The sequence below is a fragment of the Ammospiza nelsoni genome, chromosome 13, assembly GCF_027579445.1.
Source record: "Ammospiza nelsoni isolate bAmmNel1 chromosome 13, bAmmNel1.pri, whole genome shotgun sequence".
Lineage (NCBI taxonomy): Eukaryota > Metazoa > Chordata > Aves > Passeriformes > Passerellidae > Ammospiza > Ammospiza nelsoni.
Window position 1 is genome coordinate 14,275,263 of NC_080645.1, and position 24,204 is coordinate 14,299,466.

The window sequence follows — 24,204 nt, forward strand, 5'->3', positions numbered from 1 at the left end:
CTTGGCTGCTTGTCCCTGTGTAGGACCATGCCAGATGAGGCACAGGCACAGTCCTTGTCCTGCAGGGGAATCCCCCCACCAAGGCAGAGCTCCTCAGCCTTTTTTTTTTTTTTTTTTTTTTTTTTTTTTTTTTTTTTGCTGGTTCAGGGGCAGACTTTGGCTGTGCTTTTTAATTGTGGAAATTCAGAGCATGTCTTTGTGTCCTAAATAGGCGATTGTCCTGATCCTCATCCCTGGGATCCATTATGTCTTAGCAAATTACTTTCTCTCTTTTAAATGCCTTAGTGATTAAAGATGCCACAGCAGATACCCTTAATGAGTACAAAAAGGGTAATAATTCCTCTTGTTGGCATTGAATGCAATTAATCAGGCCCCTTTACTTGCTTTTTAAACAGATGAGGCATTTAAGGCCAAGCAAGTTTTTAATTGGACTTTAATGTTTCTCATTTACTTCATTTTGGCACAAGCTTAGGAATTCCCACCCCCAGGTTTGCTGGATTTGTTCAGGGTGATAAAAGGCTCAGCGTGGAATGAAGACTCAGCAGACTCAAACATGTCCTTCAGCCTGTGCCTGGCCCAGGCTTGGTCCTGCTGCAGCAGCACAGAATTGTCCAGACAGGAGCAGAACCAGGTTATCCAGCATGGGACTGACATTGGATATTGATAATATTTTGGAGTAGTCATCAACACAAGGGTGCAACATAGCCTGCCCTTTTTTGTCATGTTCCCTTGCCTTGAAGGAGCTGTTGACTTGTGAGTATTCTTGTGATTATCTGGATGCCCTTGATAGAGGTCCATATCATAGCCCAGACTCTGTAGCTTCAAATAAGGGGTGAATTATATGTTTTAAGCAATATTCCAAAGATCCATGGCCAAGAGGACATACAGAGGCCTTGAGCTCCATTACAGATGGATGTATGCATCCAGATGTTTTTAATTTATGCCAGAAATTGCCATGGAAGAGAAGATACATCGTAAGCAGCTCTCATCTGATTTGCAGCTCCTGCTCCCTGAAGCCAGCACCCCCTCTTCTTCCACCTCTGGCCATGAACCATCTTGCCTTTGGTTCCCTTCCCTCCATCTCTGCTCCAGTGTGGTTTGGGGACAGCAGTGGCCTGCCAGCAGGTCCCAGTCTGTGTTTCATGCAGAGACGAGTTCAGCAGCCCAGCTTGGCTCACTGGCCCCTGTCCCAGCTCAGCCCTTCCCTGGCAGCAGCTGACCAAGGTTCAGCCAAAAGGGATCAGCCCCAGCATATGTGAGCCTGCCCCTGAGCCTGCTCGTCACTCTGCAGGGCAGAGGAAAGATCCCAGAACTTTCAGTTGGGTTTTTCCAGGTGTGTGCTGTGTCCTTTGCAGTCAGACCTGTCTGTATTTCAAGTGACAGTGACTGTGGAGTTCCACCCATGGAAAGGTCAGTGGATGCAGATGAGCTGTGGGTGTCCTTGGGTAGGTGAGATGGCTCTTGAGTCACTGGGGCTTTTTGCCCCAAAAAAACATTCAGGAGAAATCTAGGGACAAGGGACAGCACCCTCCATTTCTACATCCCTGCTTTTCCCACTTCAAAGGTAGGAAAATCTTCAGCCCAAGTGTGTCTGGAAAGTTAAGTGTATTCAGAGAAATGTGTTATTGAATACCTTGTGTTAATTTAAACACCTTCTGCCTGCCAGGCTTGGGGCAGAGGAGCTTTGCCAGCTGCATCAGCCTAGATCTGTTTCAGGGCATTTTTAAGGCTTCCCAGTGCAGCTTAAGGAACTGCTGTGCACAACCACTGGGCTCTGCTTTCCAGGCCGCTGTGCAGCAGGGAATGCCATGGGGGAGGCTTGCCTAGTATTTTATTTGGTTCATCCTTATTCTTTGTCGTATCTCCTTTCCTCTGACTCCCCTCACATCTTGAACACACATCTGATACTGAGTTTTGTGGTTGAGCAAGGCTTGTGTAGTCCTGGATAGCCAAATGTGGGAACCAAGTGTCTCCAATTTTTTCTTCTGCTGGGAACATCTTTGCCCATTTTGCCCCCTTACACCACTTCCCTGCTACCTGCAGATCAGGGTACCTGGAGCCATCATGCCTTGAAAAGTAAGGGAGAATTGGAGGCTGAGCAAGGATCAGGGTTTTGTTGTGTGATCGTGGTGTGAAGGGCTGTAGACATCTTGATGAGATGTTCAGGGATAAAGGTGAATCAGAGAGATCCAGCTTGTTCTGTGTCCCCACAGAGTGAACAACTCCTGGCTCTTGGGCTGGGCTCCAGCCATGGGCAGGGTCTGAAGGAAATAAGAGGGCCAGGTCCTAGGACATTTCTGCTCCTCTGGCTGGTATTGAGGAGGGGCAGGCAGCCTTGTCCAGTTGCTATGGAGCCTGCCAAGATGTCCTTAATCCCAAATATGTCTCTGTCAGGAAGCTGCAACCCCAAGTGACTCTAGCCAGCCATTCTTTCATTGAGAGTCTTCTGGCTGAGGCTTACAGAGTTGTCATTTTCTTTGATTTAATTCCATATAAACTGCAGAATTATTTTCCTTTAGAGGCTTGCAAATTACGGAAGCATAAACCATGCTAATGATCCGATAAGGACAACTTTGGATGCGTTCCCAAGAACGGCTACCCCTGGGCAGGAGCGTGCTCAGAGAGCACTGATGGAGAGCAATTTGCCATGCTCACCTGGCTGCCTTCCTTGGGCCCCCCTTCCCAAATTCCTTCATCTCTCAGGAACGAGAGTAATTTCCTCTCTGGCTTCTTGCAGAGGCAAAGGCCCTGCAGACCTGAAGTTATCTCTGGAATGTGTGTAAACACGAGTTCAATGGGATGCTGTTTGCCCCCCATTCCTGGGGGGGGCTGAGAAGGGTTAATACAAGTTTGTTTAATGGGTTCCTATCCCTGAGAATTGTCTTCCTTAGAGGGCAGCTTGGCTGACCTGAGCCCCTGTGTGTGCATTTCCCAGCATAAAGGGGAGACTGAGGGGCCCCACCACACGGGTGGGATTTCACTCCTCTAAGAACAAGGGATGAAAGGCCAAAGTGGTCTTCCTGCCAAACAGGGACCCAGGAGATGGTATGGGATCACAGTGCACGTGCACTGGGACTCAGTGTGCAGCTAACAGGATTATTTAGGTGGTGCTTGGACAGAAACAAATCAGAAGGGTGGGAGTTATAGGCAGTTCTGTGCTCCCATCTTCAAAGAGCACTGAAATGTAAGCAGGGGGACAAAACGTTTTAAGTGACGTATGGGCTGGGGCAAAATGCATTTCAGTGAGAGGCATAAGGAACTCTATCTGTTTGCATAAAAATAATTCAGATGTGAGTTCATTAGTGGTGTACAAGTACGTCACTAATGAGACTTGCCTGGAGACCAGAGCGTACTTGGATTTAGAGTAAGAAGCAGGAACCAGAAACTAAAACTAGAGAAAATCAAGCATTAGTACCAAGTAAATGGTTAATTCCTGGATATGTTGTCAGCACTAGTGACGCACTGAGGCTGGATGCCTTCCAGAAAACAGCACTTTAACTGAAGACAAAGGAACAGACTTAGCACAGAGGTGATCAGTGGAATGGCTTGGCCTGGTGTATACAAGGGGTCAAACTAGATGATTTAATGATCTCTTTTGGCCTGAAAGCTCTCTGTTCTCTTAAGAAGATAAATGAAAAAGCCCTTTCACAAAAACCAAGCACTTGAGATATGTGTGTAATGAACTCTGCTGCTTCCAGGGGAACGGCAGAGCAGGATCTGCAGGAAGCGTGACCTGGCCGCCTGCAGGCTGCCTGGAGTTGGTGGCCATCTGTGCCACCATCGAGGCCACCACCCTCAGCTCTGTTTTTAATTGCCATCTCCCTGCATTTAACCAACATTTGCTCCTTAATCTCCATCAGGGTGAAGAGGCCAAGCGGCATGAGCAGCCTCCTGGGGAAGATCGGTGCCAAAAAGCAGAAGATGAGCACACTGGAGAAATCTAAACTGGACTGGGAGAACTTCAAGGAGGAGGAGGGGATTGTGGAGGAGCTGGCAATCCATAACCGAGGGAAAGATGGGTAAGAGGGGCTTTACCTACTAGCAGTCCAGAAGTTCCCATCACTTCCTTTACATGTGGGATGCCCATTGCTGGCTACAGAGTTCAAAAACCCATGGGATCTCTTAAGGATTTATTCTAGGGATATATAAAGCCAGTAGCTGCTGTAGGCATCACAAGGAGACAGGTAAGTCTGCAAACACCTGTCACTCTCACTAACAACCTTGTGAGTTCTCTAAGTCCAGCCAATGTCTGGCTTTGTCATCTCTTCTGCTTGTGGCACAGATCATGAACTGGTCTAATGCAGTCCCTCCATGAGGAAGCACAATTGCCTTTGTCGTGTTTTCTTTTTTCAGTTTGGGAGGGTTTTGTTCTGTCCTTCAAATCACACATTTCAGCTGTATCTGTCCTCTTTCCTCCAGCATAAAGATTTGTGTAAACCCAGAGCAGCTGGCAAGGTGCGTCAGAGATTATGGCAGCGCTGGGTGTTGGTTGTGTGCATCAAGCAATGTTCACTCCAATGAAGTTAATGGAAGTATCATAAAAGTAAATGGTGATGCTGTAAATAAAGCAGAAAGTTAATAACATGCACTGCAGGGAGTGATAATGAGATCAGAAGCAGCATTTCCACTACAAGTGCTTTGCTAAGCTCTGGGAAAACATAACCAACTTAGTGGACAGCTCGTAAAATGTACATTTTATTATAAGCTGTTCTTTTACTGGAAGAACTCAAAGCTTCTGCATTCCAACAGATTGGATTTTCTGTTTTAAACAGATATTTTATAACTGTCAAACTATCAAATAGATATTTTCAGTTTGGTCTTGCACCCTTCCACAAACACGCCTTCTCCATCAAATCTCTCCTGATCTGTTTCTGGTCATGAAATAAATGCATGCCCTTGAAAAAGTAGAGCAATTCAGTAGGAGTGCTGCAGAGGAGCAGCTGTTCCTCTGAGATCCCTGAAGTCCAAGGAGGTGCATGATTTACACCACATACAGGTGTGGCAGAGCAGTGTTTGTGTCATCTCTTGTGTGCCCAAACCCAGTATGTCAGCTGTTCTTGGCCAGTGCTGTTTCCTTTCCCAGCCCATCCAAGCAGGACAGCTTGCTCTTCATGCCTGGCAAACCTTCATCACGTGATGGTCCTTGAAGGCTAAAGAAGGGATCAGCACATGGAAAAGATGAGCAAAGCAGAGCAGCAATTTTAAGAGCATCTTTAATCTTGGACGGCTTTGGGTTTTGCTGCCTGTCACATCCCAGGCTAGAAAATCTGCTGAGCTCTTGGCAAGCGGTTTTTGTCATTAAACAAATGAGGAACATAATGCCAGGATAACTTTAGACACTCCTTATGAATATGTTTACACTAGTGAAGCATGCAGTGTGAGGGGATCAACCGAGTATCTGCTCACTAGGAATTACTTCCACCTTCAAGGTAAAGGGAGAAGGGAGGAGCACCGATGGAGGCACAGCCCTCTGCATTTCTGCCTACAGACCACCTCGGTGTGAAGGGTGCAGTGCCCTCCCAGAGCAGCCATCTCGCCTGGGGGGCAGGTCACACAGACACAGCTGCTGCCGGCCCCAGGTCATTTCACAGGAGCCTGTTGTCCCTTCTGCAGCTGCCTCTTCTCCTTTAATAATGTCAGCCGTGCTCACCCTTCAGTGGGCAATCATTTACACATCTCTATAAAAATTGTAATGAGCTGTTGTTAACCCTTCAACCCAGGCAGGCGAGAGCAGGCGCCGCCTTTAATCCCTGGTGCTGTTGGAAACCTCTGCTCCCCACGTGTCCTGCTGTGTGATTGTAAATGTCTGCCTGGCAAGGAGAGCTGCAGCCCACTCCTGGAGATGTTTGCTCAGTGCCACACATCCTGTGCACTTTCAGAGATGGTCTATGCGTGTCTCAAGGAAGGCAGGAAGCATTACTTTTTGCTCAGGAGAGAAGACAGGCTGAATTCCTTTATTGTGCTAACCCTGTGGAAGCTGCTGCAGCCCAGAGCTCCTCGCACCTCCCTGGCCCTTCTCCAGCAGCCACACCAGAACACAGCAACCAGGGGAGCAGTGGGGTTGTGGCATCTTTCTGCTGCCAGTGCCATTTATCAGCCAGCCACAGTCTGGGCCTAGAATTCCTGAGACAGAGGGGACATGTGCTATCCCCTTGCCTGTCCTCCCTTGCCTCTGATTTTCCACCCCTTGTACCCCCAGCCCCCATCCACGGATTTGCATTTCCTTAGGAGTAGAATCTGGGCTTTAACAGCCTGGCTGTATCAAGTCCTGAGGGCCTGTCCTGCATTTGACAGGAGGGGCTGCAGTAAGGAGCAGAGGAAGCTATCCCCTTTGCTGTTCATCTCTCTGATGTGCTTTATAAATGGAAATGTGTAGTGGCCTCTTAATTGGGCCACCTTTGTAGGGCAGCCCCATGGGGGAGCAGCCGGCCCCAGCACTCCTGCACCGGGTGACTGATGGTGACTGACAGGGGACAGGCAGCACCAAGGACCCTCCCCAGAGCAGCTTGCAGCTGCCCTCGTTAGCAGAGACAGCCTTGCTCCCTCCCAGTGGGTTTACTTTGCTCTGCTGTGGATCACAGCTGCCCCGTTTCCAGGCGGGTTGATGATTTACAGGAGCTATTGATTCAGGTAGCAAAGGTTGTTTAGACAAGCACAGGACGGGTGTTTGTGCCTCACTCGTGCACTTTGCACCGTGCTTGGTGGTGCCTTGGTGTTGTCTGCACAGAGCTGGCTGAGCACAGAGAGAGCTGCAGCTCCAGCACAGGCTGCAGAGCATGGAGGGGCTTGTGCTGGCCCTGCAGCTCCCCTGCTCACGTCTGTGTGCACCTCCAGCCCCTGTGTGCCTGCAGCACAACCAGCCAGGCCCCACCAGCCCCAGTGTATGCCCAGGTACTGCCTGGGGGTCTGCTCTGGTACCTGGAGCACTTTTCTGTGGCCAGCCAAGGACAATGCCATGGGATGATGTCGGTGGCAGTTTCTCCTCGTGCAGCACTGGCTGTGGCTGTGAGACCGCATTCCTGGTTCATGATCCATATCAGTCCCCCAGGAGGCAGGCCCTGCCCACCAGAGAGGCACAGCAGCCAGGGGGAAGAGGAGAAGAAAGAGACTGACCCCTTGATAGATGGGTGTCCCAGAGGAGCCAAAAGAGCTTTGGATTCAGTAGGTTGGGCTGTTGCTGCCCAGGCCATTGGGGTGTTCCCAGATGAGCATCAGTACCTCCTGTCCTTGTTGTCCCAGCTGGGGTTGTGGCTGGTGTTCAGCAGTGGAGGGGGAGAGAAACCACACACCCAGTAATGACACTGAGCACATACAGTGTGACCCCTCAGCTTCCTTCCTGTGGCCTCTCTGGGCCCAGCCCCAGGAGCCTCCCTGCTCACAGGGATGAAGGGAAGCGACACTCCCCTGCCTGCCTTTCCTGAGCCACTCTGGGGAGGGGGCCTCAGTGCACAGCCCTCCTCCAACACTGAGGGGCAGGGGCCACAAAAACACCTCCTCCCAGCCAGCATTGCACTGTGCTGGTCCCTGCCCCTCGCTGCCGGCGGAGATGAGCTGACCCACTTGTGTCAGCACGAGAAGGGCTGGAGCTGAGATGGGAGTGGGTGGCAGCAGGGACACATGGGGCTGTTCACCCGCTTGGGGGAATCACTCACTGAAATGAATGTGGATTAATTCATTTCCAGTGATGACTGGGTGGGCAGGAAGAGTCAGGGCTGTCCCTTGCAGCAAGGGCAGAGGCTCCCTGCTGGGGACACATTCAGTACACGTTGGATAGCTGTAGCATAAAGAATTGCAGAATCACGGAATGGTTCAGGTTGGAAAGGACCTTTAAGGGGCAGCTAATTCAACCCCCAGCAGTGAGCAGGAATTCTTTATCTAGATCAGATTGCTTAGAGCCCCATTCAGCCTGACCTTGCAGGGACCTCATCACCAAATGTTCATCTGTCTCAGAGAGACCACTGGTAGGAGAGGCCTTTAACCTTCCCATGTGGGCCTTGGGCACTTTCATGCACACCATCCAGCAGCCTGGAAAACCTGCAGAGCCTGAGATGCTCATCTTCCCTTAGGCTTTGCTCTTGCTTTCAAGCAGTAGGCTGCTCTGGTGAGCAGGAAAAGCAGTGACCAACAGAACAGCCAAATTCAGTGATTCCCCTCACAAGTTTAATGACCTTGTCATGGCAGTCCAGTGATTGCCACCCTGGAACAAATGCAAAACAATTGTGATGATTCAGTTACAGCTCCTGTTTTGAATTGCAATTTCACTCCTTCTCTAGGTTAATTAGTAGCACAGCCCCGGGCTGTCTATGGCAAGGTTTTGCAGTGAACTACATTAAAATTCAGCTGCATGCCATTAATGAGAAGCAAGGTGCTTTTCCAGGCCTAGGCGTGCCTTCTTCCTTGCAGCACTCAGGTGCCATGCTGAGGGGCAGCACTAAATACTCGGTGGTTAGAAGGTGGTCTGTGGCTGGGAAACCCCTGGCCTGCATCCCTGAGCTGCTGCAGGCTTGCTGGGTGATGCTTTTTGCATCCCTAATGCTCCCCGTGCCTGTTCCTTGTATCATGGGCCTGTCAGCTTGTATTGAAGGTTGTGGTTGGGTTTGAGCTGCTTTGCTAGGTGGTGCAAAAGGCCTGCTCTGATCCCCTTCAAGGTGCCTGTGGAGGACATTCTCAGCTGTAGGAGAAGAGCTGGAACCAGAATCAGGCAGTTCAGCTCTCTAGTCTGTGGGACCACCAGAGCAGTTTTGGTGTCCATAGATGTTCAGTGGAGCAATCAGTTCATGGAAAGAGAGGGAGGGAGACTGACAGTGCTTTCCCTCCCTGTCATCCCTTCAGGTGGGGTTTGCCCCAGGCTGGGGCCACTCAGGCTGCCACAGGCACTGCTCACAGCCTCTGCCTCTGCCTCCCCGCAGGTACATCGAGAGGAAAGCGTTCCTGGAGCGCGTGGATCACAGGCAGTTCGAAATCGAACGCGACATCAGACTGAGCAGGATGAAGCCCTGACGTGCTGGGGGTGGCCAGCCCCCCACATGGGGGCTTTGCTCCCTTCTGTGCCCCAGGGCTGGCTGGGGGCTGCCGGCCACCGACGACCGCCAAGCACGGAAACTGTTCTCTACCCAAGACTCAGCCTGTGTGCCTCAACATACAGGGTTTTCCTTTTACTGTAATAGTTTGGGGAGGGTATTTGTCAGTGGACAGGAGGCACTTGGAGGGTTAAATGGCCCAGCAGCTCATAGAAGACTCTGGTGTAATTCTGGCAGCAACTTTCCAAGGAGAAGAGGTGGTGGCACTCATCCTTTACCAATCCCAGGTGCTTCTGGCAGCAGGAGGAGCTGCCAAGGCTGGGAGAGTACCAGCATGTTCAGTGGTGAGAGTGGAGCTGCAGGAAGGTTTCATGGCTGCTGTGCACATTCAAGCTGTGGGCTGGAGCCCTTCTGCCTGCTCTGCCAGCCCGCAGCACTCCCTGCCCCTCCACCCTGTGCTCCTGTCCAGACAAAGCCAAACTGTCTGTACTTGTTTGTGGGGTCTGATGATGCTGGGGGGGGTTAAGCAAGCTGGTGAAGAAATCCTTCCTTGTTCACGCTGTCAAGAAGATGGGAGCAGCTGCAGCAGGCAGGAAGGGCCAGGATCTGAGTGTTCACGTGAATAAAGTATTCCATCCCAACACTTCTGCATGCTGGCAGTGTGGTTTGTGTGGGAAGCAGAGGACAAAGAAATTAAGGATCACATACAGTAAGGAGTGTCTGACAGGAGTCATAAAAACCTCTCTCAGAGGTGCCCAGTGTGTGCCCTGATAGCAGCCTGGAGGTCAGAGCAAGTGCTTGAACCACCTTCCCTCCTCATTACTGGGGCTGGTGGTGCAATGAAACTCAGAATTGGGGATGACAAGGTCAATGTAGTCCTGTAGCAGTGCTGCAAGAGTGAGGAAACTCATCCAAAGCATGGCCACGCAGGGACATTCAGCGAGTGCAGCTGCCTGGAGGGCAGGCCAAGGCGCCTGGGTGTGGAAGGAGCAGCTGGAGCTGGACAGCAGCAATGCTCTGTCATCCCAGCCATCCCTGCTGGCCTGGCTCTGGTGGAGTTGGGCAGCTCCCCATGTCTGGCCTGTGCCTATCCTTGGAGCAGAGGTATTCACCAGCATTTCCCCACAGGATGCTCTGGGCCTGCTTGGTGGGGCAGCCCATGCTGGTGCTGTGCTGGGGAAAGCAGCCCCAGTCCCTCTATCCTTCCTGCCCACAGGGTGAGCGATGCCATTGCTGCCATGGCCCCTTCCGTGCAGCTCTGAGCACAGCCTGAGCCTGGGGCTCACCACTGCTGAGTCAGCCCCTGCTCTGTGACTGTGCTGCAGGATAGACAGAACAAAACACCACATGCTCAGGGGAGCTGCAGCCTTTGGCACCCTGTTCTGTACAGAATCAGCTGTATTGGACCTGCTTAGACAAGCCTCAAATTGGACAGAAACAAAACAACAGAGTGATGACATGTTTTCATCTCCAAACACTTCCAAGCCAGTTGCTGCTCTGGCTTAGGTTGCAAAAACAGCCAGAGTCCCTGTGCAGGGCACTGTTGTGGGGATATCTCGGCCTGGGGCTCCTGAGTGGCAGTAAATGGCCCTGGCAGGGCCAGTGTGGGCTGTGGAGCAAGGCAGGTGCTGCTGCAGTAGTTTGGCTGCTGTCCTGCTCAGAATGGTAGTGCTGGACCATCTCCAGCACCTTCTCCCCTTGTGTGCTGTCCGGCCCTGCTTACAGGGACCCTCCCAACAATGACTCCAAGGCAGCCCAGGGTTGTTTTGCTGCAGATCCCAGAAGATGGTGAGATGCTGAGGTAGCCACAAGCAAGCTGGGAGGGCTGGGCCTGCTGAGTGCTGAGCAGGCAGCCAGGGAAATTATTTGCCTATTGCTCTGCTGTTGCTGAGAGGAGAAGAGGAAATACTTGGGAACATCTCTGCCCTGGGACCCCATGGCATCTGGCTTCTGGGGCTGCCAACCAAAAACTGTGATTCCAGGGATATGCTTTCTGCTCCAGCAGCTGGGCAGCACCAAGGAGGTAAGAAATGGAAAATAATTCTGTGCATTGTATCATGAGCAAGAGTAGAACGGAGATGTAACAAGTACCCTTGGAGATCCCAAAGGCCAGAGGGACCAAACCCAGCCTTGTTTTTAAAAGCATTAAAGAGCTCCAGGCTGTGTCCACAGTGTGTCCTGCAGCTGCATCTGGCTCTGGATGGCTTGGGGGTGGCTTTGGATTCACATGCACACTGATGGTGTGTTAGAGGGATGTGGCCAGCACAACCTCCCTGGTATGCTGGCGAATTGGGAAAATTGATTACCTGCAATTTATGGGATCCTGCCTGCCAGTCCCAGCTATGCTCTTCAGAAACCCTCCAGAGTTTTTTCTTCTTTTCAGCTGAGCAATGTGGAAAACCTTGAAATCCTGGAAGCAGCCTGACCTGCTGGAAAAGGGCAATGTAATGGCAATGGCCAAGAGCCTCGCCTCCCCTCTCTGCTGGGCTCCCAGCTCGTGGCAGCATGGTGTGCCCAGCTCAGCATGAGGATGCTGGGCTGCAGTGCCAGCTCCGGGCCCAGCAAGCTGGGGCAGGCTGGGTGGGATGGCTGGGAGCAGCCTCCAGCCTGGGCTGATCCCTGGCCTCCTCCACGCTCCCCAGCCTCCCGCGTGTTTGCTGCGTTGGATCATGTATTCCTCGCCTCTCTTTCCTGAGGATGAGGAGTGATTTACAGGTCTCCAGAAAACACAGCTTGGCTGCTTTGGAAGGAAAAAAAACAACCAAAACCCCTCTCTGCTTGCTATTTCCATTGCCCAGTTGTTTCCCACAAAGGGGGGTGGCCCCAGGACCCGCCAGCCCTCAGTGTCCCCAGCAGCCCTTGATGTCCCCAGCAGCCCTGCACTTTTCTGTGAGGAGCAATGTTCTCAGATGTGGGCCCATCTTTTGAGACATTCCCACCTTGAGCTGTCTTCTCTCATGTTCTCCATGGGTTAGGACCCACCCTGGGCATTTGCTTGGGGTAATTTTGGCCCTATGAGGAGTTCCTCATGGCCACAGCATCACCTCACACCGAGGATCTCCCCCTTCCCTGGCTGCCTGAAGGGGCCCCTTGTGCAGCTGAGCCCCAAACAAGGCTCCAATTGTGTCTGTGTGTCCTGATGGTCGGGGCTTCTGCCACACATCCATGTGCTGGGGCCATGGTAAAACCAGCTGTGTCCAACCCACACCCACAGGCTCAGCTTTGCTGATCTGCTGGGGTTTGTGGGGGCTGTTATGGGGCCACGGGAATCATGACAGGGAGTAACAGTGTGCATTTAAAGCTGCTGCAGTGAAAGAGACACGGGAATAAATGTTGACATGGGAGGAGGTTGAATGCTGGCTGGCTGGGGGTGCATCCCATAGCCCCAGGCTCTTCCAAGGACCACAGTGGGATTCATGGACAGAGCTGGAATCAGGCAAAGGGTGGCAGATGGGAGAAGGAGGGACCAGAGCATGGAGCTGACCTTAGGAGCATCTCCCTGCAGCCAGGAAGAGAGGAGCAGAGCTGGTACCTGGAAGGTGATGCTGCCAGCATTGTATCCTCTTTTCCAATTTGTTGTTTTCAGCCTCTTCCCACCTCTGCTTCAGAGCTATGTCCCACCCAGCAGCACAGTGGGATTCTGTTTGCAGTGTGTTTAATGGGGAGTAATGGAGTGGCCTGTGGGTCTCCCTCCCCATTCGAGGGTCTCCACCCCGGGGCATCCTTGTGCTGGCACTGACATTAGAAGCTCAGCTGATGGTGGTGGCACAGCCAGCCCTCCCTGCTGTCAGCCCTTCCCCTCCCAGCAGTGAGCCCCAGCTGGGGGCGAGGATCAGCGCCAGCCCTCACTGGGGATGAATGGGGAGACAAACAGAGCTGCTACTGTTGGGGCAGCCTGAGCCCTGCAGCCTGCCTTGGCTTTGCTGGAGATGAGGGGGTGCCCTGCAATCCTGCTCTTTGGAAAGGCAAGCAGCCTCCCCCAGCATCTTCTCTCCACAGCTGAGAACCAACCCAGTGCCACAGAGCAGCACAGGGATAAATCCTGGTTGTGATCCTGTTGGGTCCCGTGATATTACAAGCCAAGAGAAATGTCCTCATTATTTCCAGAATATTGAAGTCTAATAAATCCTGTCCTGCCTTATAGGATTTATTTTTTCATTCATTGCTAGGAGACTCAGTCCTGTGTAATCCTATTGCTGCTGCAGGAGGTGGGGAGCAGCTTTCCCAAGCACAGACCTGGCAGGGCTGTGGGCATGAGCAGGAAGCCCCAGCCCAAGCTGCTGGTCCCAGCAAACATCCCAGTGCCAGCCCAGCTCCTGGTGTGTCCCACTGTCCCTGAGCTGTGCCCTGCGTTTGATTCACCAAAAAGAATCTCATGCAATTGTTGGGGCTGGGCCTATGGGGCATTAATTGGCTGCTGCCAATGGGGCATTAATTGGCTGCTGCCAATTAATATGGCATGGCTCAGCACAGCCTGCTCCCCCTGTCCATTGTACATCTGCCATGCCCCCCAAATCCCACTTTGGAGTCCTCCTACACCTTCTCACACCATATCCAGCAGAAAAAGCTGCAGAAAGGCAGGAATAGGTGAGCCCAGCCCAGCCAGTCCCCTGCCTGTGCAGAGCCAGCTGTGCCTGGCTCACCGTGCACCAGGGACTCCCCAGAAGACAATGATGGACACATGAATATGGCTGGAAAATTTGCCACTGAAGTGTTTTCCATAGCAACCGTTGCTGGGGCATCCATCCCAAAGCACCCAGCCCTGTGTCCAGTGGAGCTGGCAGGGAATCACAGCATGGGACTGCTGGAACTGCCACCAGCAGCAGCACGGGGATGCTGTGGCAGCCAGTCCAGCTCTGAGCATCCCCAGTGCTGCAGGGCCCCTGTAATGCTCCACTTTTCCTCTTCTTTTTGGCATTTCATTTTCTCAAAGGTAGGAGAAGGCTAAGGAAGACCTGCTGGTGCCTGTTGCCCCATGGGTGCTTGGCTGTGGAAGCAGGGATGTGCAGGAGCTGTTGCCAGCTTGGGGTGCTCAGCAGATGCAAGCAGTGATTTTTGGCTCTGATGGACCAAAAATGGGATTGAGTTTGACAGTGAACACTTTGATCTGAGCATCAACATGGGGAGAGGGAAAAGTGATATTCCCACTGCTTTTAAGTCCAAAAGTAGGAAGCTTACGGCCCCTCAGCACCTACCTGAAGTCATGTGGTGACAGCTTCACCTTGGGGACACCTCAGGGATGCCAGGAAATCCTCACTGTGGTGGGCCCACACCAGATTCAGGGTCTCCAAATGAAACCCACCCTGGCTTCATGGGATCAGCTGCAGAGTGGTGAAGAGAGGCTGGGGAGCCCTGAGCCCATCCCGAGGATGTCCCGGTGCTCGGTGCCTGCACTGTCACCACTGTCACCAACAAGAGGAAACCACAGGGCTGAGGCTGTGCCCGCCGGGGCAGCTGCGGTTTGCGGGCTGACCGCAGCCCCTGCCACCAGCGGATGTCTCCCACCCACAGCCGTGCCTCAGTTTCCCTTTCTGCACTGATACACAGGGACACTTGCCTCCAAGTTTGGGACAGTGGTGGTGGCTCAAGTACTGCTTTCTAGGGACAGACACGTTTGCAATCTGGCCTCAGCTCTGCTGCTGCACCCTGGTGTGGCCTGAGAGTAACCCTGGAGGGTGAGAGGAAATGCCTTGAGGGGGATGGCAGCCAGGAGGCACCGGCACAGTCAGGGGCACAGTCAGGGGCACATTCCTGGCCTTTCCCCACACACATCCTCACTCACTGGCCTGCAGCTCCCACACAGGCGCACTCATTGCCCACTTGCCCATGAGCTCACTGGCTGCAGGCACCCCTCATGTCCCTTCCCTTGGTTCCCTCTGTGCTCTGGCTCTCCCACGCCTGGGGAGCAGCATGGGTGTCCGTGCAGCTTGTGCATGTCCGTAGGTCCTGTGCCCCCACGCAGCTCACACGTGTGCCTCCCACAGCTCCCAGCTGCAGCCGCCCTCCCAGCCTGCTCCCGGCTCTCTGCAGATGGTGGCAGGGACTGTGGTGCAGCACACAGTGATGCCAAACCAGGCTCACCAGCTGTTGGGCTGTCCATGGGCCATGGAGCCAGGCAACTGGAGCAGGCCTGACAGGCAGCTGTGGTGTGCCACGGGTACAGTGGTGTGCCCTTTGTGCCAGGTGTCCCATGTGTGCCAGGGTGTGCCATTGCACCTACAGCTACACATTACTGGCCCCTTGTATGCCCCTGCTATACACAACATCCCCATTACACACCCCAGAACTCCCCAGTTACCTGTTACCCTTTATTGCACACCCATTCCACACCTGTTACACACCCATTAACCTTTAATGATCTTTTATCATTACACACCCATTGCAGAGCCTTTTTCCTTCACTTGCACATCGCATATAGACTTTGTTACACACCAAGTGCAGGCTCACTACAACACCTGTTGCACACCCTTCAGTGCACACATCTGTTGCACGACTGTTTCGCTCCCCTTACCCTTTGTCGCAGTTGGTCACACCCCTGGGCCGGCATCACACCCCTGGGCCCGTGTCACAGCCTTGGGCAGGTGTCACACCCCTCTGTCCAGTGTCACACCCCTGGCCGGTGTCACACCCGTTCCGCTCCCTTTACACACGCGCGCCTCACCCTGCGCCCCCGTGCCCGCCCCGCCCTTCGCCGGAGACCCCGCCCCTTTCCCCGCCCCTCGCCCCGGGCCCCGCCCCCCGGGCGGGCGCAGCCAATGGGGGCGGGCGGAGCGGCCGGGCCGGGCGCGCGCGGCGCTATAACGATCCCTACGGCGCCGCCGCCGCCCGCGCGCCCCGGCCCCGCCGCCCCCGGCCCGGCCCGGCCCTCGGCCCCGCACCCGGCCCGCTGCGGCCGGAGCGGCCCCGCGGGAAGATGAACTACCTGGTGAGCGGGGACACGGGGGGAGGGCACGGGGGCGTGCGTGGGGACAAGTAGGGCGCGGGGGATCGGCTGCTGGGGGGCCCTGTTGGAGGAGAAGGACGAGGAGGAGGAGGAGGAAGGCCTCAGCCCCCTCACCGCTCCGCCCGGGCAGGGCCTCTCCTGTGCGGCCGATCCCACTGGCGTGACCTTGGCCGAGCTCCCCCGCTCCGAGACGGCCAGGCCTTGCCTGCTCCCCTCCCTCCTGGCGGGGCAGGGAGCTGCGGGACTCGCGGGGCGCCCAGCGGGGCCAGGGGCCTCCCCAGGCCTCCGCCCCACCGGGCGGGGTGGCACCGGCGGCGGGCAGGGCCGCGGGACAGCCGGGACTCCGGCCTTGCCATCCCGGGCGGGCCGCGACCCGTCCCGCCGCCGCGGCCCCGAGCAGCGCTGGCAGGTGCCGCCGGCGCCCGGCTGGGGGACCCCGCGGGGTGGAAGGGGCCCGGGCCCGACGGCGGGTGCCGTGCGATGGCCACGGCTGACTCACCGCCCCGGCACTTCCTCCCTCCCAGTCGGCGGAGGGAAGGGGCGGGAGAGGCAGAGGAGGCCCCCCGAAACCGGGGAGGCGGAAGGGCCCGGCCCCTTCCCAGCACCACCTCTGGGAAGGGTGGGTTTTGCTCCAGCGAGGAATCCCGCGGTGACTGGAACGGGGAGATCCAGCTGGCGGGAGCTGCCGGCCCGCGGGGCTCTGTCCCGGTGCTGAGCTGCCGCCCCGCTCTCGCCCGCCGGGATGACGCCGCACCGGCCGGCGGGGCCCGGCTCACCGCCCCGGCGCGGGGCTCTCTTCCAGAACGTGCTGGCCAAGGCGCTGTACGACAACGTGGCCGAGTCCCCGGACGAGCTCTCCTTCCGCAAGGGCGACATCATGACGGTGCTGGAGCGCAACACGCAGGGGCTGGATGGCTGGTGGCTCTGTTCGCTCCATGGCCGGCAGGGCATCGTTCCCGGGAACCGCCTCAAGATTCTCGTGGGGATGTACGACAAGAAGCAGCCGCAGCAGCAAGCGCCTGCCCCGGCACAGGGACAGGCACCGCCGCAGCCATCTGTACCCCAGGCGGCTCTGCCCTTCCACCACCAAGGGGGCTACACCCCGCTGTCACCTGCCTCGCAATACACCCCCATGCACCCTGCTTATGCACCCCAAGGGGACAGTGTCTATCTGATGCCAGTCCCCAACAAGGGACAGCAGGGTCTGTACCCGGGCTCAGCACCCACTGGACAGTTTCCTCCTGCCCCAGCTAAGCAGCCTTCCACCTACCCGAAGCAGGCACCTCCCCACACCTTCCCCAACCCCGGCCAGGAAATCTACCAGGTTCCCCCCTCCCTGGGCCAGGCAGCAGAGGCGTACCCAGGGGGCTCTGCCAGTCCCCCCCAGGATGTCTACCAGGTTCCTCCTTCAGCTGGTCAGGCTCAAGAAATCTACCAGGTGCCGCCGTCATTGGACATGAGGAGCAGGGAAGGGCACAAGCCCCAGGGCAAGGTAAGATGGGGAGACTGGACGTGGGAGTGTGTTGTGTTTGTGGGGTGCTCTGTGGTCCATGGGTAGAAGCAGGTGGCACAGCTTGGGCTTCTCAGCTTGCTACACTTGGAGCAGGCAGCCCATGTCCCCATTGCTGGGGTTGTGTGGGCATCCTTGCTGGCAGGAGTGGGTGCACTGGGAGGGTCCCTGCAGTGGCTGAGGTGCCCCAGTTGGTGTAAGCTGCCCCTCTTGGGGCTGGCACAGCATTCAGCATTCTGGTCCTTATGGTTTCTAATGTGGGCTGTGCTGGTGTCACCCAGGACATGGCAGTGTGTTTGGTTTGGGCACAGAGTGTTGGTATCCCCAGAGCTATTTTGGGATGCTGGGTTCTGGAGCTGTAGCAGTAGCTGTAGTACCCAGCACAATGCTGTGAGGTTTTGTTCCACCTGGGAGCGCGCACAGGAACAGACAGGCAGTGCCAGCATTTCCCGACTGTGCCAGGCAGCCTGCCAGTGCTTGTAGGTGCACTGGTGAGGCAAGGGTGAGGCACCAGGCTGTCCCCAGCATGGAGCCTAATGGACACCGGCTTCCTTCTGGCTCTGCCCCTACCCTGGCACGTCATCCCGGGGAAGAGGAGTGAGGTGCTTTCAGTGTCGTGTTTTCCGGGAAGGCTACTCCAACTCATACCCCTGGGAAGCAGCCAGGGAGGAGAGGGAGCTGCCAAATCACAGCCAGGGCACAAGGAACATCCGAAAAGGAAGAACCAGCCCAACACCTCAGCCCTCCTTGGCACTGGTTGGGCAGGGTGCCATTACCCTCCGGGTTTGGTTATTTTCCGCTCTGGTGTCACCATGAAATGACCCATTCAGGCGTGGAGCTGTGGGCAGGGAGGGGTCTCCAGGTGTTGGCAGACCCCGGCCCATGCCTGGATCGGCCGCTGCTTTCTGCATGCCACGGCTGTGCCGGCCGGGCTTTGTCTCTTGCAGAGACTCTCTCACCGCTATAAATAACCGGTGATATCATCCCGTCCCCGGCACCGCCGCACACCCGGCCGGGGAGCGCCCTCCCGTGGCACCGGGCCGACCCTGATTCCAGGCAATCCAGTGTGGAATCCAAACCATCCTCTCTCTGGCCCTGGTGCTGGGTTTGGGGAATGATGCAGGGTGGGAGATGCTCGGTAGTGCCCACATCATGTTTTTTCCCTCTTTGCAGGTGCTGGTACCCACCCGTGTGGGCCAGGTGTATGTCTATGACTCCCCCAAGGGTGAGCAGGTTGAGTACGATTTCCCTCGCCACCTGATCTCCACGGGCTCCCAGGAGATCTATGACGTGCCGCCTGTCCGAGGAGGGGTCCCCAGCCAGTTCAGCCAGGAGGTGAGACTGCTGTGGGTGTCAGGGGGGAATCTCTGGATCTGCCCTTAAAAATGGGAGATGATCTGTCACAGCCTGAGATCCATACTGGGCTAAATTGCACCCAAAACTATACTATATGGACCTCAGTGCCACTTCTGAGCACCTCCACCATTCCCTGGTCCCTGAGAGGAGGTGGGTGACCACACCATCTCTCTGACACATCCTCTTGTGTTCCCCCTCTCCAGGTCTATGACACTCCTCCCATGGCAGTGAAGGGTCCCAATGGGCAGGACCCGGGGCAAGAGATCTATGATGTGCCCCCCAGTGTGGAGAAGAACTTGCACCAAACTGTAAGTGCTGCTGGGAAGCTCCCAGCTTTCTTTGTGTAAGAATGACAAACAGATTTTTACAGGGAGAAAAATAATTTACTAAATCAGTCTCCCCAGAGATGTGGTGATGTCCCTGGCACTGGAGGCTTTCAGAATGCCAAGGAATGGATTGCTGGATGTTCACATCCAGGGGATGAGGTTGGACCAGATGATCTTTCAAAGTCCCTTCCAACCTGGGCTGCTCTAGGATTTTTTGATTCCTGTGCCAAAGGGCAGGGGCACCCCTGGGGTGCATGGCTTCATCCCAGTGATGTCTTGGATGCTCAGTGCTGGCACTTGCATGCCCTGCAGCTCAGGGCAGCCACATGCCCACCCCAGGCCAGCTCTCCCAGCAGTGCTGACAGTGCCACTGCTCTGCCCTTGCAGGTGTACGATGTCCCCCCCTCAGTGAGCAAGGACGTGCCCGATGGCCCGGCGCGGGAGGAGACGTACGATGTGCCACCCGCCTTTGCCAAGCAGAAAGCCTTCGAGCCCTCCCGCCACCCCCTGATCCTGGCCCAGCAGGAGCCCTACTTGCCAGAGGACGTCTACGATGTGCCTCCGGCAGCTGGGAAAGGTGCTCCTGAGCTGCCACTCTCCCACGAGATCTACGATGTGCCCCCCAGCCTCAAGAAGCTGGGGGGATCCAGCTTCCCCTCCCAGGAGGTGTACGATGTGCCCCGGGACCTGCACGCCCCGGGCAAGGGCTCAGTGGACACGGAGGGCGAGTACATCTACGACGTCCCCCCACAAGTGGACCGTGAGGCCAAGGGTGCTGATGCCAAGCGCCTCTCGGCTTCCAGCACAGGCAGCACCCGCAGCAACGTCTCCACGTCCTCGCTGGACGTGGTGCCTGTGAAGGAGCCGGCTAAGGGAGCCGGCAAGGAGTTCTCCCTGGACTTGGATGCCGCCATGGAGACGCTGGCCAAGCTCCAGAGTGGCGTCAGCAGCGCTGTCTCCTACCTCATGTCCTTTATCAGCACCAACTGGCGCAGCCCCGAGCACATGGAGGCCAATGCTGCCAACATCCGTGGGGCAGCCGAGGGCGTCCGGACGGCCCTCCGGGACCTGCTGGAGTTTGCCCGGGGGGCAGTGGGCAATGCTGCCCAGGCCTCTGACCGCTCTCTCTACACCAAGCTCAGCAAGCAGCTGCAGAAGATGGAGGAGGTCTACCAGGCCCTGGCACGGCATGGCCAAGCGCTGGACGCTTGCCACTGGGCCCCCAGTGCTCTTGCTAGCAGCAAGCCAGGCACAGACGACTTGGAGCACTTCATCATGCACTCACGCGGTGTTCCTGATGACACTAAGCAGTTGGCTTCCTTCCTGCATGGCAATGCCTCCCTTCTCTTTAAACGGACAAAGCCGGCGGTGGAGAGTGGTGGCCATGGGCCCCCTCACCCCTCCGACAAGGCCAGCAGCATCCAGTCACGGCCCCTGCCCTCCCCTCCCAAGTTGCTGGCCCAGGAGTCACCTGATGGGCCCTACGAGAACAGCGAGAGCGGCTGGATGGAGGATTATGACTATGTGCATCTCCAGGTGGGCACGGGTATGGGGGCTGCTTCCTACAGGTAGTGTTTATGATGGTGGCTCTCTGGCACAGGGGGGATTAGGCAGCTCTGCTTCTGTCTGTGTTTTGCTCTTACCCTCCAGCTTGAGGGCTTTGTGGACCAGGGATGTCCCAGGGCAGGGGGGGCTCTGTGGCAAGGCTGATGTTGCTGACCCCTTCTATGTCATGCCCCTGTAGGGCAAGGAGGAGTTTGAGAAGACCCAGAAGGAACTGCTGGAGAAAGGCAACATCATCCGGCAGAGCAAGGACCAGCTGGAGCACCAGCAGGTAAGGGCACTGGGGCAGGCACGTGGGTGCTGCTATGCACAGGGCCCCATGTCTTGCTTCTGTTGTAACCTCTGCTGCTGGTCTGACCACAGCCTTCTTCCCTGGATGTTCTCATGGTACATTCTATCTTTCCTTCCATACCAGTGCTATGCTAGTAAAGAGGGGAGTAGGCACCTTGATCCTGGAGAGGAGCCTAGCATGGCTGTCCTGGCTGGTGCTGTCTCTCACTGTGTTCCTTGGGGCTGGTGGCCATGGCCACCTGTGCTGGTGGCTCCATGGAGGGGAGCAGGTGCTGGCTCAGTGGCCACCCTGCCCCATGCCTGTCTCTCCCACAGCTGAAGCAGTTTGAGCGGCTGGAGCAGGAGGTGACGCGCCCCATCGACAACGACCTGTCCAACTGGAGCCCCCCCCAGCACTACAGCCCCGCGCGGGGCGGGGGGACACTGTGTCCTGCTGACCGCCAGCTCCTCCTCTTCTACCTGGAGCAGTGTGAGGCCAACCTCACCACGCTCACCAATGCTGTCGATGCCTTCTTCACTGCTGTCAGCACCAACCAACCTCCCAAGATCTTTGTGGCCCACAGCAAGTTTGTCATCCTCAGTGCCCACAAGCTCGTCTTTATTGGGGACACGCTGTCCCGCCAGGCCAAGGCCCAGGACGTCCAGCACAAGGTGATGCACTACAGCAACCTCCTGTGTGAGATGCTCAAGGAGATCGTGATGACCACCAAGGCAGCCGCCCTCCACTACCCATCGCCTTCCGCCTCCAAGGACATGGTGGAGCGTGTCAAGGACCTTGCCAACAGCACGCAGCAGTTCAGGATGGTGCTGGGCCAGCTGGCAGCCATGTGATGGCCTCAGGGCCACTGTCCCCTCTCTCTGGCCCCCACCGTTCCCCAGACATGCATTTCCCTCCACGCAAGTCCTCTCCACCCGGTGTAAGCTGACATGTACATAGAGACTCCCATGCACACCGGGGGGCTGGGGCTCTGTGGGAATAGAGGTGAGGGGCTGAAGCCATCATACCCCTTCCTCCTCCCTCTGGCCAGGGGCCAGGAATGGTTTGAGCTGGGCCCAGAACAAAGCAAAGCTGGGAGGTGGATCTGTGTCCACTCCTTGCCCGCTGTCCTCTCTCCATACAAAACTAGCACCAGTTCTGGGCTGAAGGGCATGGGGCCATGTCCCTGGTGAGCCAAGGGTGTGCCTGGCAACTTGAGATGCAATTTGAGATGCCCTTTGTGATGCTGTGGCTGCTCAGCTCTCGGAAAGACTATGGAGAACTCCGTGGTGGCCAGGAGGTCCTAATGGTGTGGAAGCCATCTCCTGTGATGGTGGGACAGTGACAGAGATGGGTTGTACTGTCCCCTTGTGTGCTGGAGGCTGGGGATAGGGGTCCCCAGGGGGGTTAGGGGTGGTGGGGAGCTGCTGGGGCAGGAAGGGGCTAACGTGTGCGTTCTCACGTCTCGGGTTGTGCTACAGTACCAGCTGTGACCGAAACGCGAACTGAAATTGGTGCCTTTTGAAAACAGGGGAAGCTTCCGCTGGTTCCCGGAGCTACCACGTGGCAGCCCCCTCCAAAACTTGGCCCCAAGTCCCTCAGCAGTATAAAGATTTGCCTAGAAACACCCCTTATCTCCTGGGTATCTGCATGTGCCTGCTGGGGTGAGGGAGAGGCCCTGTGGCAGGGCTGGGGAGATCCTGTCCTCCTAAAAAACTAGCCTGTGGAGACTGCTGGTGCACAGAGAGTTAATGGGACACAAGGGGTGGGCCAATAAGAGGGTTGGGGGGAAATGAGGGGTGGTAGTGCAGGGCACTAGGGCCACATGGCCCTAGAACCAGTATCAGATGAGTGTCCATCACAGCACCTTGCCAGGGGCCATGGTCACAATGCGACCTATGGGTTTGGTGTGGCAGAGAGGATGGTAGCCCATGACCCCAAGCATTCCTGGTCCTGGCTATCCAGCCTTTCCAGAACCTCAGGAACCATGGCAACCCCCTCTGCTACTGCCCTGGAATCAGCATACCTGTGGACACCACACAATCCACAGCTCCTTAAGTGTGTCCTCATCACCAGCCCCTACACTGCTGTCACTCCCAGCCCCATGACCCCCTCTCGCCCACAGTACCGACAGGGAACCAGAGCCCGGTGCCACGCAGGTGCTTATTGAGGGCCTTGTGGGTGACACCGGGCTCCACCGCCACCGAGAAGTCCTCGAGGCTCAGCTCTGCGATGGCGTCCATGCGGCTCAGGTCAAAGCAGACGCCGCCCTGGGACAGGGGCACCCGGGGCTGAGGGCACGGCCGGGCACCCAGAGCCCCTGGGGGTCAGGGGTGCCGGGGCAGCCCATACCTGCACGGCATTGACGCCTCCTTCCAGGCCGGTCCCGGTGCCGAAGGGCACCATGGGCACACGGCTGCGGTGACAGAGGGCTGCCAGCTCCTGCACCTGCTCCACCGCCTGGGGCCACACCACCACGTCCGGGGGGGCACACCTGGGCACAGGCAGCACCACTGACCAGCTGACTTGACCCTCGCCATGGCCCTTGCCCAGCCTGGCATTGTCACCTGCCTCTTCCCTTCCCCACGGCCCTTTGGCTACCCAAACATTTCCCATTCCCGGACCAGGCCCCTCGTGTATAACCCTCCCCTTACAATGCTTCTTGCCTTCCCCCTTCCCTTCCCTATGACCCTTCCCCTCCCCAGGGCTCCCAGCCCCAGGGGCACTCACGGGTGCATGGACTCATCGTGGCCGTGCTGCTCCCGCACCGCTGTGGCCGTGGAGACATTGGGGGCCCCGACCATGGCCCTCAGGGCCTCCACGAAGTCAGGGGGCAGCGAGGGCTGCGGGGGAACAACGAGCGCCCGTCAGGGATGCCCTGGACAGGGTCTGATCGCGGGCACGAGGCCGAGTGGCCACGTCAGGGCCCGAGTGGCCTTTGGAGCCCCGGCCCCACCTTGGAGCAGCAGCTGCGGCGCCCCAGGGCTGCTGCCAGCGCCAGCACCCTCCGCAGGGCCATGTTGCAACGGGACAAGAACGGCACCATGGGAACTGCACGGCCTGGGACATTGCCCTCCCCCGCAGCCTGTCTGGCCCTCCCCCACGCTGACACCTTAAGGTGGCTCCAGCCACGCGCCAGTGTGTCCCTGCCAGAGGGACCTGGGTCCCACCGGTGCCTGTGCTCATGTTCCTGTGCTGTCCCCTGCCTGGGCCGAGTC

The 24,204-nt window shown here is 56.6% G+C and overlaps 3 protein-coding genes across 4 annotated transcripts in view; 2 read left to right on the forward strand and 1 right to left on the reverse strand.

Moving 5' to 3' along the window:
• Nucleotides 1–9,663, forward strand: part of CFDP1 (craniofacial development protein 1) — a 68,163-nt gene extending 58,500 nt beyond the window's left edge. The window contains exons 6-7 of the mRNA XM_059481645.1: nt 3,861–4,019; nt 8,910–9,663. Of these exons, the coding sequence (XP_059337628.1) occupies nt 3,861–4,019; nt 8,910–9,000 (250 nt within the window). The 3' untranslated portion in view covers nt 9,001–9,663. The remainder of the gene's footprint in view (nt 1–3,860; nt 4,020–8,909) is intronic.
• Nucleotides 9,664–15,870: 6,207 nt separating this feature from the next.
• BCAR1 (BCAR1 scaffold protein, Cas family member) lies at nt 15,871–22,620 on the forward strand. Of its 2 annotated transcripts, XM_059481673.1 has the most exons (7): nt 15,871–15,945; nt 16,766–17,455; nt 18,647–18,808; nt 19,033–19,137; nt 19,543–20,691; nt 20,900–20,989; nt 21,325–22,620. In XM_059481673.1, the coding sequence occupies exons 1-7, from the start codon at nt 15,934–15,936 to the stop codon at nt 21,838–21,840; spliced, it is 2,724 nt and encodes a 907-aa protein (XP_059337656.1). In that variant the 5' UTR covers nt 15,871–15,933; the 3' UTR covers nt 21,841–22,620. The 2 variants fall into 2 exon arrangements, with proteins under 2 accessions (XP_059337656.1, XP_059337655.1); XM_059481672.1 differs by lacking the exon at nt 15,871–15,945 and having other exon boundaries at nt 16,637–17,455.
• Nucleotides 22,621–23,076: 456 nt separating this feature from the next.
• LOC132079273 (probable D-lactate dehydrogenase, mitochondrial) lies at nt 23,077–24,019 on the reverse strand. The gene is made up of 4 exons (XM_059481773.1): nt 23,943–24,019; nt 23,717–23,829; nt 23,339–23,480; nt 23,077–23,256 (listed from the first exon to the last, which is right to left on the reverse strand). The coding sequence occupies exons 1-4, from the start codon at nt 24,003–24,005 to the stop codon at nt 23,077–23,079; spliced, it is 498 nt and encodes a 165-aa protein (XP_059337756.1). The 5' UTR covers nt 24,006–24,019.
• Between the last annotated feature and the right edge of the window lie 185 nt (nt 24,020–24,204).